General features: G+C 36.9%; 4 protein-coding genes and 1 pseudogene across 6 annotated transcripts in view; 3 read left to right on the top strand and 2 right to left on the bottom strand.

Moving 5' to 3' along the window:
• Positions 1–858, bottom strand: part of LOC104781635 (DNA helicase INO80) — a 4841-nt gene extending 3983 nt beyond the window's left edge. The window contains exons 1-3 of one of the 3 annotated variants that reach the window (XM_010506353.2): positions 582–858; positions 284–371; positions 40–162 (exon numbers count right to left, since the gene is read on the bottom strand). In XM_010506353.2, coding sequence (XP_010504655.1) covers positions 40–162; positions 284–371; positions 582–641 — 271 coding nt within the window. In that variant the 5' untranslated portion in view covers positions 642–858. The remainder of the gene's footprint in view (positions 1–39; positions 163–283; positions 372–581) is intronic. The other 2 variants (XM_010506356.2, XM_010506354.2) reach the window with 2 other exon arrangements.
• Positions 1076–3738, top strand: LOC104781634 (eukaryotic translation initiation factor 3 subunit E). Its single transcript, XM_010506352.2, has 8 exons — positions 1076–1410; positions 1505–1659; positions 1773–2000; positions 2087–2208; positions 2535–2754; positions 2836–2978; positions 3188–3325; positions 3429–3738. The coding sequence occupies exons 1-8, from the start codon at positions 1191–1193 to the stop codon at positions 3526–3528; spliced, it is 1326 nt and encodes a 441-aa protein (XP_010504654.1). The 5' UTR covers positions 1076–1190; the 3' UTR covers positions 3529–3738.
• LOC104781632 (protein FATTY ACID EXPORT 1, chloroplastic) lies at positions 3840–5912 on the bottom strand. The gene is made up of 6 exons (XM_010506351.2): positions 5686–5912; positions 5065–5293; positions 4737–4904; positions 4383–4429; positions 4261–4301; positions 3840–4174 (listed from the first exon to the last, which is right to left on the bottom strand). The coding sequence occupies exons 1-6, from the start codon at positions 5770–5772 to the stop codon at positions 4081–4083; spliced, it is 666 nt and encodes a 221-aa protein (XP_010504653.1). The 5' UTR covers positions 5773–5912; the 3' UTR covers positions 3840–4080.
• On the top strand, positions 8939–10288 carry LOC104781631 (annotated as a pseudogene).
• Positions 11746–13158, top strand: LOC104781630 (probable glucan endo-1,3-beta-glucosidase BG3). The gene is made up of 2 exons (XM_010506350.2): positions 11746–11922; positions 12087–13158. The coding sequence occupies exons 1-2, from the start codon at positions 11829–11831 to the stop codon at positions 13016–13018; spliced, it is 1026 nt and encodes a 341-aa protein (XP_010504652.1). The 5' UTR covers positions 11746–11828; the 3' UTR covers positions 13019–13158.

Raw genomic sequence — 14295 nt, 5'->3', positions numbered from 1 at the left:
GCTCCCCAAGCATTGATCGGTAGTGCTCCTCAGTAACATGTCGATTGTAGAGGTCATCATCATCATCCTCTGCATCATCAGCTTCTGTCCACCGCTTCCTCTTCTTGGAGCTCACATTCATTCCCGATTTAGACCCATTGCTGTAGTTTGCCACTACCCCACCTTTGACCATTACCAACCATATAGACAGATCACACACACACAGAGATAAACGTCACTCAAAACAATCAACAGTTGGTGGCAAAAAGTTAATTCCATAAAACCAATTAAAAAAAGACTGTACCTTGAGTGCTTCTACTATCATCCTGGCTACTACTCCCATAATAATCAACTTCATCTTCAGGTTTCGGAATTCTGAACTTCCTCAACGGCTGCAAGAACCAGAAAATCCCATAGTTTAAACAAAAAGCTCACTGTAGAAAGAAACAAGGAGAAGCTATACAATTGCAAGATACCCAATCACCAAAACTACATTATTCATCACACTCACATGATCATCACCCAACAAGTACAACCCATGAAGAGGACAACACAGCCTAAAAATTTCAAGAAAAAAAATAAAAAATAGAGACCCAACAGACCTCGAGATCGAAGAGATTCGCGTAAGGCGAGTCCCTCGGTGGTCGTCTTGAAGGATCCATGAGAGACAAAAGAGAATGATACGGCGTTAAAATTTGGAGATTTTTAACCGTTAAAAGCTGCTGAGTAGTACGCAACTATTCGTCACAAGAAGAAAAAAAAAAGAGTTGGGTCTCGAAGAAGAACCCTAATCCCCAGTTTGATAGAGGAAGATGGAGAAAGGTTAAAGAAGAACATGCGCAAGTTAGTCGACACAGGCGGTACGGGAAGAAGTCCAGACTACTAACATACGCCATACAAATAAAAAGCTTCTTACCGTGCGCCCCTCCACAAAAATCATTTTTTTAATTATTTTTTCCTTAACCCCTCCGGTACCGGTCGATCCGATAACGACGGCTAAGTATCGTTTTGAAGAAACAAATAACTTGTGGGGGGGGGGAAGAGAAAATATAAGAAGTTAAAGGGGCGAATTTAGAAATATTGAAAGTTCTTATTCGAGAAAACCCTAATTTGAGATTTGCCTCATCGTCTCTGGGAACTCCATCTCTGCCGTCTTAAGAAGATAATTCCAGTGAGAGAAGCGGCGGAGAGATTGAGAGATTTTTGCGACGATGGAGGAAAGCAAAAAGAACTATGACCTGACACCGCTAGTTGCGCCTAACCTCGACAGACACTTGGTGTTTCCGATACTCGAGTTCCTCCAAGAGCATCAGCTTTACCCTGAGGAGCAGATCCTCAAGTTTAAGATCGAGCTTTTGAGCAAGACGAACATGGTTGATTACGCTATGGATATTCACAAGAGTCTCTACCATAGTGAAGACGCTCCTCAAGGTATTCCTCTCTGCAAATATCTGTGAATTTGCGTTTTTTTTTTTGACTATGTGTTGTTTGTTTGATGATGAATGTGGGAATTTTATGGTGGTAGACATGGTGGAGAGAAGAGCAGAGGTCGTGGCAAGGCTCAAATCTTTGGAGGAGGCAGCTGCACCTCTTGTGTCTTTTCTTTTGAACCCTAGTGCCGTGCAGGAGCTAAGAGCTGACAAGCAGTACAATCTCCAGATGCTCAAGGAACGCTACCAGGTTGTGTGATTTGGATGATAAAGTTGTCTCTAATTTTGTAAAATGTTATCCAGATTTGCATTTGTTTTGGTATTGAGGAACGCTAATCTTATATGGCATGTTGTCTTTATCAGATTGGTCCAGACCAGATTGAGGCTTTGTATCAATACGCCAAGTTTCAGTTTGAATGTGGGAACTATTCTGGTGCTGCTGATTATCTTTACCAGTACAGAACCCTTTGCTCTAACCTTGAGAGAAGTTTGAGTGCCTTGTGGGGAAAGCTCGCATCTGAAATATTGATGCAAAACTGGGACATTGCTCTTGAAGAGCTTAACCGTCTCAAAGAGATTATTGACTCAAAGGTTTGTGTTTTAAACTTCTTCCAGCTTGTGACCTTTGAAATCACTATAGACGTGAGTATATATGCTCACTAGCATTTTGTTTTCAGAGTTTTGCATCACCATTAAACCAAGTGCAGAACAGGATTTGGTTGATGCATTGGGGTCTCTACATCTTTTTTAACCATGATAATGGAAGGACACAGATCATTGATCTTTTTAACCAAGACAAGTAAGTTTAAACCTCTATGTTATCTTCTGCATGTCATAGATATATACCTTGCATCCCCCTCTATTTCCATACCTTTTAAGATAAGCTTGATCCAGATGTGATGAATTATGCATAGGCGGTATTTGTGTGTGAAACAGTGTTTAGAGTTAAATTCAGTCCTAATGTGCTAACAAGTGATTAGTAGTCACTAGTTGGAGAGTCTTCGCTTTCTTTTTTATCCAGACCTCTTCTTAGGATTGTGCTTTGTGTATGGGCATTTGCTGAGTATAAAATCACTTTGTTTTCCATGCTGCAGTTCTCTATACTAATTTGATTTGCTTTTTCAGGTACCTGAATGCCATACAAACTAGTGCTCCACACTTGCTGCGTTACTTGGCAACTGCTTTCATTGTCAACAAAAGGAGAAGACCTCAACTGAAAGAGTTCATTAAGGTCATTCAGCAAGAGCACTACTCCTACAAAGATCCTATTATCGAGTTCCTGGCATGTGTGTTTGTCAATTATGATTTTGATGGGGCTCAAAAGAAGATGAAAGAGTGTGAAGAGGTAACTCATCTCACATGTACATTTATTTTTGTTTGTGCAGAACTGTACAATAAACACTCTTGACATTTGAATATGATGTAGGTCATTGTGAATGATCCATTCCTTGGCAAGCGAGTTGAGGATGGAAACTTTTCAACAGTACCACTGAGAGATGAGTTTCTTGAAAATGCCCGTTTATTTATCTTTGAAACCTATTGCAAAATTCATCAAAGGATTGACATGGGGTAAGTTCTCACATTCGATTAATTGTTTATGATTCCACATAACTCTGCTCTCAGGATTACTCAATTTTTAAAACATTTTCTATTCCTTCCTTATTGTTCTCCACGCATCAAAATCTTATGCCATATCCAACTATTTAAGTTAAGTGGAACTGTTGCGGTCTTGTGGTTTTAACTTTGTATTCATATCGAGTCTATTATGGCCTTGTCAGGGTGCTTGCTGAAAAATTGAATCTGAACTATGAGGAGGCCGAGAGATGGATTGTGAACCTAATCCGCACCTCAAAGCTTGATGCCAAGATTGATTCTGAGTCAGGAACTGTAATCATGGAGCCTACTCAGCCCAACGTGTAAGAAGACACAGCTTTATACTTTTAAATTATTACATCATTCTTATCCTCATCCAGTAAGTCTGAAATTTCTACAATGTAATCTCGTTTCCACTTTATGCAGGCATGAGCAGTTGATAAACCACACCAAAGGCTTATCAGGACGGACTTACAAGTTAGTGAATCAGCTCTTGGAACACACACAGGCGCAAGCTACTCGCTAATCAAAATTTTGCTGTGGGAAACTTTCCTTGATAAAACCTAGCTTTGCTTAACTGGAATCATTTTCCTTTATCTTGCTCTGAATTCACCTTTTACTTTGAAAAAGTTTATTATGGAGTTGTTCTATTTGTTGACCAAAAAAAGGGAGTTATTCTATTTGAAATGTTGAATCCATACGTTGGAAAATTTACCAACATATGAGCCCTTCTTAACCTTTTGAAGAGTGAATCAAAGCGTTTAAAGGTTTTTTGTCTCGTGATGAAGCCTACATAAGTTTCAGCCTTATATTGAGCATATCTATTTCACTTCAGAGTAAGAAAAAACAAACCTATAGAATATTTCACTTCGCTTAAGAGTATAAACAATCATATAGGCTCATACCATATGTCGCCACAAGTAAGAATAACAAAATTTTAGACTATGACACTGGTAACATGTCACAAACAAGTATATCAACTCGTAAAAGTATAAAATTACACCCGGAATCCAAGACACCAGAGCCATTAAAAGAGAGAAGAACTCCATTTTTATAATCTAACCTATGAGAAGTCCCTTCAATATGAAGGACTAGCAGATGGTTTCAATTTCTTTGGAGGTGGGTTTCCTCCAGAGAGCACCACATATGAATAGAAACACAACATGCAAGCACTGCAGTGAAAAAGACATGAACACACGGTTACATGAATCCACTAAAGATCATCAGTCTGTTGTAGATCACAAAAAGTGTTTTTTACCTGACGACAGCAAAAAGCCCAGCCGGAACCAGCTTCTTGGTCTGCAAAAGTACAACATTGAACAGGTGAATTCAAGAAAGCAAAAGTAAACAGTCAGCAAGATCACAAAGATGATAAAATACCATAGAATAAGCTGTGAAGTTCTTCCAGAAGACGACAGCTGACAGCACTGCAATATAAGGGTTTGGAAGAATGAGTAAGCACAAAAGCTTTTATGGATAAACAGAAACATTTTGATAGACATTCATGTGATGGATAAACAGAAACATTTTGATAGACATTCATGTGCTCTTGATTCACAGATGACCACTTCTAGGATTACACAGTATAATTATATGGATTTTCATATATCCACTTATCAATTGTAAGTTATCAGTGATGACTTGATGAAATGGAATTACAGATAGAATGTAGTGATTACAAAATCACCAGTTAAATATTTCTGTAGAGTGTAGACAGTAAATGAAGATTCTTACCTGCTTGTCCTAGTATATAAGGAAAACTAGATTTTCCCTGTCGCCAAATCTTTAAGCTCAATGTACTAAGGGCTAGAAGGCCACCACCATAGAGGACACCAGTAGTTAAACTAATAAGATTTCGTGAAAACGCAAACCCAAGAAGCCCTCCACTTATAACGAGACCACCTAAATTAATTATCATTAATGAAGCGGAATTAACACAAAGGCAGCTACCCTGCAAATACATACTCTCTCATATGGGAAATGATAGACTTGAAATGTTAAGAAACAAAACTTAAAAAAATGCTAAGATTTGAAACTAAGTTTGTGAAGCACAAGGTAGTACCATAAGGAATGCCAAAACAGAAGTCGTGGATCTTTGCTGCTCGAATTGGTTGTGCAGCAACATGTTCCTCTACTGGCTCTGTGATAATATCTTTACTGGTGGCAGTTTCATCCACTGTAGAAAAAGGTGTCGATGTTTTCTCCACAATAGGCTTTGAAACCTCAGCTGCATAGCTAAGAGACGCTGGTGTTTCTGAGCTATTCCCATCAACGCTTCTAACTACAAAAGACTGCACCATTCTAAAGCGAATTAGCCACTAGTGGTGACATCATCAGTCCCAGATGATTCTTAGCACATATACAGACAACAAAAAAAAAACTGGATATGATTGTTTCAAGCTATTCCCAATACTCAAATCAGAAAATGTAAAATAATTTTATTACACAAACTAAAAATCATATAACATTCCCTACCAATCTAGCCAAAGAAGCGGGTTTCAATTCAAGTCCAAAGAAGAGCAAAAAAAAAAACTAATGTCGAGTACAGCCAAAATCAAATCAAAGTTCATATTTTTATTACAGTAACCAGGGAAGTAAAACAAATAGAGAGTATTGGGCATTAACGTAACCAAAACGAGATGAAAAAAAGATATGTCTTTTTCGCGATATCTGAAAAGTTTACCTGGGGACGAAACGATCGGCTCTGGAAATGAAATTGGCGATTGGTGGAGGATGAGAAACAAGCGAGCTGGGAGATTTGCGTAGCCATCGTCGAGATCTGAGACTGATAAAATTGAAGTGAAAAGTCAAAGGGGAAAGAAATGGAGACTCGAATATGAGGGGAATGGAGCGTGGTCAGCACAAGAGAGATGGAGTGGTTTGATTTTTTTTTTTTTTTTTATGATCCAGCCGGCGCTAAGGACTCGATGCTGATCGGACAATCCTGACCGTCCCCGTTCGTTGGATTTTGAAGTTGTTGAGTCAAAATGTTGGCACGCATATGATAATTTCGGTTTAGTTGGTTTAAGCTTTGACTTTTGGTGTTTTCGCATTAAGGTTAACTTGGCTTTTGGGAGATGAAGAAGAACCGAATCCATTTTAACTTTCCGGTTTTAGTTGGTTTAAGCTTCGATTTCTTTTACGTGGGCTCAGATTTGTCTCAGGATCTTTGTTGGGCTCAATTCGTTTGAGGCCCATTATTATTTGTTGTAAACTTGTAATAGACGTCGCGTAAATATCGGAGAGAAAAAAGGGAAAGATTTGTCCGCAGCGCACATGCAACAAATCGTACGGTGCGACGACTCGAGAGTCATGTCGACAATGAAAGTCTTCTTTTCATTGCCTTAACGACCACGTAGCAGTATTAACCACAATGTACAACAAAGCTTAATTAAAGACAGAGCCGGCGCCAAAGCTTTATTTTCTATTTGACCGTTAGGAATTTACATACGAACCACTAAACCAAAAATGAGGAAGAATAATTAGGTACACACATAAACCAAAAGGATGTGTATTTTTTCTTATATAGAAGAAAATATCAAAATAATGTACGTTCGCTTGTAAAGAAGATTGTTATAACGTTGGAAACATCTTAACCTCAAGTCAAGTCCATCAACAAGACGGAATCTCTCTAATTCTGTCGCCTAACTTAATTGGAACTCTACGAATAATTTTCTTCGGTTTAAATATCACATGCACACAACACACAACACGTCCCTTCATGACCGTATATCCCATTGTCGTTTAGTACCCAACTCAGGCATGTATATGGTCTAAATTTTTTCACATATTTTTCGTACTGATTTTCTAACCTACAATGCCGTAAGTAGCTATCAAAGTTTTGGGTTGAATAAATAATTTGGTCTAAATCTTAAGAGTGTAATTTGATACGTTTATGTTTTTAACTAAATACATATACATGAGAAGTGTAATTTTACATAACTGTATACTGATAAGTCTTTGATTCGATTGGACAAGTAAAGAAACTCATATGCATGTAGTATGTATAGGTGCCTTATAAGTGAGATGAAATTATATATAGACACTATTTCAATCCCAGTTCACTAAATATTCTAGAAACCACCTTTAAATACCATCAAAATTAGTTTATAGTTCTGGAAATATCAATACTCTTTTTTAACAAAAAAAAAAAATATATATATATATATATATATATATCAATACTCTGGAAAATTCTATAATATTTACACATAATTTAGGTTCACGAATGGTTTCTAAAATTTAGTTAAATGTTATTTTATTTACAACTACTGCCACATTAAAATTTTAGATGCTTTTTATAAATCTATTTGTTTTCGTGTTTCTAGAATTTTAGAATTTTTAAAATCACAATAATATATATAGTTTTTTTGGATGTGACTTGTCGTCATACATTATTAATATTTCGATTAATGAATTCCTTGATTACAATTTTTATGGCTAAATCTTTAGGTGGATAATATTTTGTTTTTTAACTTTACATTTTTTTTTGAGAGTTTTTCGGAGATCGAACGTGTAGATTAAAATGACTTCAGTGTGTGACGTGTATCGGGGATCGAACGTGTAGATAGATACTAGATAGCTCCAACATTAACAACCATTGTGAACGCAAGTAATGTCTTCGGATCTAAAACTTATTAATGGTCCACGATTATGATCAACGTCTTAAATTACACTCCAATATACTACCCAAAAACTCATTTAAATTTGAGTATTACTTAGCATAGATACAAAAAAGGGAACGAATATTTTTGTTTGGGCGATTTTTCCCATTAAAAACACTAGTCTCTCGACTCTCTCGAACTAGTTTTTTTTAGGTTTGTTAGCAAATTAGTACATTTTGGAAACTTAATTGAAAAATTAATACATTTACTATTTAAAATTGGAAAAATAGGGTGTTGTGTAGTAGAGAGTTTGTGAGATAGAGAGAAATGATGGGGCATAGGTTTTGTGAGAAAATTACAAAAATGGGTATGTGTGTGGGTAAGAAATAAAGCTTTTTTTTCCTCCAACCATAATTATTCAAATAATTGTTAATATAATCTATTTTTAGAAAACTTCATAGATACAAAAAAATACATTTTTTTTTTACAATATGATATGAATTTTATTTAATAATTTTTAAATATATTATATAAATATTTTGTATCCGTACACCTTAGTATGTGTATAGATGTCTATACACATTATTATGTGTACATATGTCTGTACACATTATTAACTTTACAGATATAATTTGTATAAAAACATTGCAGTATAAGCATATGTACAGACATTTGAAGCCCTAAGAATTAAATAAATTTCATCTGTACACTTAATAATGTGTACAGACATCTCTACACTTAATAATGTGTATTGACATTTGTAATGTACTGACATCTGTACACATAATAGTGTGTACAGACATCTGTACACTTAATTAGGTGTACGGATCTAAAATTTGAAAAAAATATTTAATATTATCAAATAAAATCACCAAACAAAATGCATATCCAATTATAAAGAAAAAAACATATAATTTTTTTTTTCTATAAAAATTTAGAATTTTATTTTAATTAGTCAGCATTTTTATTTTTAGATTATATAGAACATATAATAAAAAAGAAAAAAATTAAAAAGAAAATAAAAATAAAAGATTCAATGGCATGTGTTGTAAATATTAAATGTTGATGAGGGTTGGAAAGACTTGTGAACAGTAGAAAACAGTAAAAATTGTGGAATTGCTAATTATAAATAGTGATTGTACTACTTTTATAATTATGTTTTGAAAACTGTCTATTTTTTTCTTTTGATAACGGAAAGCTACTTGTGTAGAAAACTCATATTATTAAGACTTTTCAAAGCATAGATTTTGATTTGACGACTTAACTTGGTTTCATTCATTGACTGACTTGAACCCCAGGCTTCGCCGGTTCGCCCTATAAATTAGGCGGTAAATGGTACGATTTTAAACATATAAAATTTCACAGTATCATAGAAAAATCATGAAAATGTCTGAATCAAGGATCTTTGCCTCACCACCAATGTTGATGATTCTTCTCAGCCTTGTAATAGCTTCCTTCTTCAGCACCACAGGTTCAATCTTCTTTTAAGCTACTCTAACATCTCGTAATTACTTTCCATGTACAGAAACTGATTCAATTTATTTTTTACTAATTAATGATTCTTATTTTGGATAATGAAGCTGGACAAATCGGAGTATGCTACGGGATGCTAGGTAAACCCTTTCCAAGTCCATCGGAAGTTGTGGCTCTTTACAAGCAACAGAACATCCAGAGGATGCGTATCTACGGGCCTGACCAAGCCACTCTTGAGGCTCTCCGTGGCTCTAACATCGAGCTCATCCTCGATCTTCCCACTTCAAATCTTTCACGTATGGCCAACCAAACGGAGGCCGACAAGTGAGTCCAAGAAAACGTTCAGCGCTACATTGACGGTGTCAGATTCCGGTACATCAACGTCGGAAATGAGGTGAACCTCTCATATGGGCGATTTCTCTTACCAGCAATGCAGAACATCGAGAAAGCACTATCTGGAGCAGGGATTGGAGTCAAGGTCTCAACGTCTATAGCCACCGACGTCACCACAGACACGACTCCTCCGTCTCATGGAAAGTTCAAGGATGAGTATAGCTTTCTTAAACCAGTGATAGAGTTCTTGGCGAGCAAGCAATCTCCCCTGCTCGCGAATATTTACCCTTACATCGCCTACATAAGTAACAAGGACAACATCCATCTAGACTTCGCTTTGTTCACCTCCCAGTCTACTGTGTTCACTGACGGAAATTTGCCATACCAAAACCTCTTCGACGCAAGTCTAGACTCTGTTTATGCGGCATTGGAGAAATCGGGAGGCGGATCGATGGAAGTCGTGGTGTCTGAGAGCGGTTGGCCCACGGAGGGAGGAGACGAGGCCAGTGTCGAAAACGCGAAAACTTATGTTAACAATTTGATACAACATGTGAAGAATGGAACACCGAAAAGGCCAGGTAAAGCTATAGAGACTTATATATTCGCTATGTTCGACGAGAATCAGAAGGATGGTGACTATGAGAAGTTTTGGGGACTGTATCATCCGGATCAACAGCCTAAGTATGAAGTTGGTTTCAACTAATCCTTGCAAAGACTTCTTGAAGAAGAAAGGGGGTCACCGGGTCAGAGACTTGTGGGCTCTCTTTTTTTGTAAGGGTAAACTTTTTGTAACAATAAGGAATAATGAGCCATGACTATGTATTCCATCGCTTTAAACATACAATACGAAATCAATTTTAAAATTGATGAGGTCAATATGAAATTTGTTGGTTCATCATCGTAAGAAAGTTTTTATAACTGAAGAAATTTTGGATATCCTTATAATGTACTTTAACCATCGAAATACATTATCTGATCCAAACATGTATTTAGTGTTGTGCTTACATCTAATAACAGTTCTGATAATTTAAATCCGGTACAGATAGGGACCGACACATACGCATGAACATAGCCATCAAGTCCATCACCAACACTATACCAAAAGCCATCATCACCAACATTATACCCAAAAAATAAAAGCCATCACCATTGGTTTATTTTTGTCGTCCAACTGGACGAGAATTTTCTTTGGCTATTAGTATCACTAAACAACACACATCCCTTCATGATGATAGTGATCTTAGGTCTATAGTTCCAAACTCAATCTTGTGGTTTGAGTTTTATACCTATTTAACCATTTTTGTTTTCTTATATTGATTCTCTAGGCAGCTATGAGATAACTACGACTTGATAGTTGAAACTGAGAATACATATATTGTATCTCACACATGCAGAATAATATTAATTATTTAAAACGACGAAGGCAATTATGTATATAGGAATATTCGCTTTAGTTCTGTTGGGTTGTAAACGGTTTAGGAAAACAGTGTTACAATTAGTGTAATCATACTTGTAAATTGTATCCAAGGGAATTAAAGTAATATACAAGAGACATATAATTTCAATAAGTTTTGATTTGGAAGTCTATGAGAAATTAAGTATGATATATATCATTTTGATTCAATTATATATTGTCGGTTCTATCGTGAGATTTGGTTCAAGAATGTTAGGAATCATGCACACATGACACATCGTAGGTTAAAATACAATAAGTAACATAAGTCATTTCGCCATAATTGATGTTGGCCATTTCGTTTAATGACGTAACGATACCATAGGCAATAATGGGTCCACGATCGACGTGTGATTAACGGCTTGTACCATGATTCCAAAATGCGAGTCCTCATCGCATTTAATCTTAAGACTTTATGGAGGTGTGTAGGGTTCAACTATTCTGAATTTTTCTCTATCTTCTAAACTATATATATTAATGGATTGTTAACAGAATAACAGAGTTCTTAAATTGGTCTGAAAGATTAGTGATTTGTAATTTCGATATCTTAAGAGAGTCTGATCGGGCCTATTATTCAAAAATAAGTCATAGTATTCATTAATTATTTGAGATTTGGGTATTTGATTTTGGGGCTGCCGAGGATTCGTTACAATTAAGATGAAGATTTTAGTGTCGAGCTAGTTAGGCCTATTGAAAGCTACGTGTATAGAAAACTCACATTCTTAGACTTTTCAAAGGACAAAGCAAATATATTTTTAAAAGATATTCATGAACGGTTGATTTAATGAATAACATTCCAAAAGTAGTAAATAGTGACGACTTTAGTTTGCTTCATTTCATTGACTTGAATCCCTCCATTACCTCTATAAATTGGGCGCAAAATGCTACGATTTTAAATACACATAAAGTTGCAAGCATAAAAATAATCATTCTCTTAACATCATCTTTATAAGTTGTTATTTCATGAAGATGTGTAATGGATCGAGTCTCGTAGCCACACTACCACTGTTGCTGCTGCTTCTCAGCTTCATAATGGCTTCCTTCTTCGACACCGCAGGTACAACATAATTTTCTTTTAATTCACTGATTTTTTTCTTTTTTTTTTGGACAAAATTTTACTGATTATTATAACATTACTCTCTTTGATTATATTTTGTTTTCAGAATTATATTAAAATGATTTATTATTTTTTCACTAATGATTCTTAATTTGCAAATGAAGTTGGGCAAATCGGAGTGTGCTACGGGAGAAATGGAAACAACTTGCGACCTGCGTCAGAAGTCGTAGGGCTTTACCAACAACGGAACATCAGGCGGATGCGGCTCTACGGCCCTAACCAGGAGGCTCTCAACGCTCTCCGCGGCTCCAGCCTCGACCTCCTGCTAGATGTTCCAAATTCTGATCTCCAACTTGTTGCCTCCAGCCAAGCTGCAGCCGACACGTGGGTTCGCAACAACGTCCGCAACTATAACAATGTCAGATTCCGCTACATCTCGGTCGGGAACGAGGTGCAACCCTCGGAGCCAGCTGCGAGGTTTGTCCTCCCCGCGATGCAGAACATCGAAAGAGCGGTTTCAGGCCTCGGGATCAAGGTCTCGACAGCTGTAGACACCAGAGGCATTTCCGGGTTTCCTCCGTCAAGTGGGACCTTCACGCCAGAATTTAGGAACTTTATCGCACCGGTGATAAGTTTCTTGGTAAGCAAGCAATCTCCTCTGTTCGTTAATATCTATCCTTACTTCAGCTACACACAAAACATGAGAGACATCCGTTTAGACTACACTCTGTTCACCGCACCTTCCACTGTAGTCACTGACGGACAAAACCAATACCGAAACCTCTTCCACGCAATCTTAGACACCGTTTACGCATCATTAGAAAAAGCTGGAGGCGGATCGTTGGAAATTGTGGTGTCCGAGAGCGGTTGGCCGACCGCGGGAGGAGCAGCGGCGAATGTCGAGAATGCAAGGACTTATGTGAACAATTTGATTCAAACTGTGAAGAGTGGATCTCCGAGGAGGCCAGGGAAAGCAATAGAGACTTACATATTTGCTTTGTACGATGAGAATTTGAAGCAGGGTCCCGAGATTGAAAAGTTTTGGGGACTGTTTCTTCCGAACCTACAGCCTAAGTATAGTGTCAATTTCAACTAATAATCCTGAACACATTACGATGAAGTGGTGTGAGATAAATGGTTTGTATTGTAAAGGTTTCCAAAAAGTGGGAACTTGTTGTAATATCAAGGAATAATGAGACAAGAAAAATAATAAAATAAACATTAATAATTCCCTTAGGACAAGCATAGCATGTTATCATACTGGAAAGAACAGGTCACAAAGAACTATAGTTATCATCAACTCGATCGTAAAAAAAAAAAAAAAAAAAAAAAAAAAAAAAAAAAAAAAAAAAGCAAAGAAGNAGATAAGACGCCCATTCTTCGTTATCTAATCTATGTGATCTCTCTTCAGTATGGAGGACTAGCAGATGGTTTCAATTTCTTTGGAGGTATATTTCCTCCAGAAAGCACCACATATGAATAGAAACACAACATGCAAGCACTGCAATGTAAAAGACATAAACACACGGTTAAGAATCATCAGATCACAAAAAGGATATCTTACCTGACGACAACAAAAAAGCCCGGATGCATAGTACAAAATTAAGCATTTCAAGTCAAGCAAGTAAAAATAAACAATTAGCATGATCCTCCATCGACGAAACCCTCTTTTTCGTTACCCGCTGCCCATTCAGCTGTTCTAAACCCACAGCAAAGACCCGCCGGGTTTTCAAGAAGCGTCTCAGCGGAAAGAACACCTTCAACACCTGTCTCTTCAATGCATTTATCAACATCTTCGATACATCTTACATTCCCATTCGCTAGAACAGGGGATCCTCAAAGCGTTTTTCACTTCCTTTGATGGCACTCCAAGAACTTTTTCCCGTCCTTCTCATCCCTTGTTTGGCCGTGAACAGCTAGCAGCGAGCAACCAGCATCTTCTAGCATCTTTGCGTATTTTAGTGTATCTTGAAGGTTTGGGAAAATCCGGATCTTACAGGAGAACATTAAGATTCTGAGCTAACTTTTCAACAAGTGATTTCACCAAAGGAAGATTATCCATCAAGAATGCACCATAATTTCCTCGCCTCCTTATACGTCGAGGACACCTGTAACCAATACTAATTCCCCAAAACATTCTTACTCAATATCCAAAGTACTATGTGTCACTGTGCTCTTTCGAACCCAAACCACGGAATTCAAACTAAAATCTACAATGGATATTAGTCCATGATTCTAATCACTGAAGCTCATTGAACCCTCACGTTCCAAGAAAGTTGGAACCATCGAATCCTCTATCACCGTAGTCCCAATATTAAATACCCAAATCTCAAATAACTAATGAATACTATGTCTTATTTTAGTGTCGAGCTA

Source organism: Camelina sativa, chromosome 4 (genome assembly GCF_000633955.1).
Source record: "Camelina sativa cultivar DH55 chromosome 4, Cs, whole genome shotgun sequence".
NCBI classification, from domain to species: domain Eukaryota; kingdom Viridiplantae; phylum Streptophyta; class Magnoliopsida; order Brassicales; family Brassicaceae; genus Camelina; species Camelina sativa.
The sequence above is the reverse complement of the archived record's forward strand: the minus strand, read 5'-3'. Positions and strand labels throughout refer to the sequence as shown.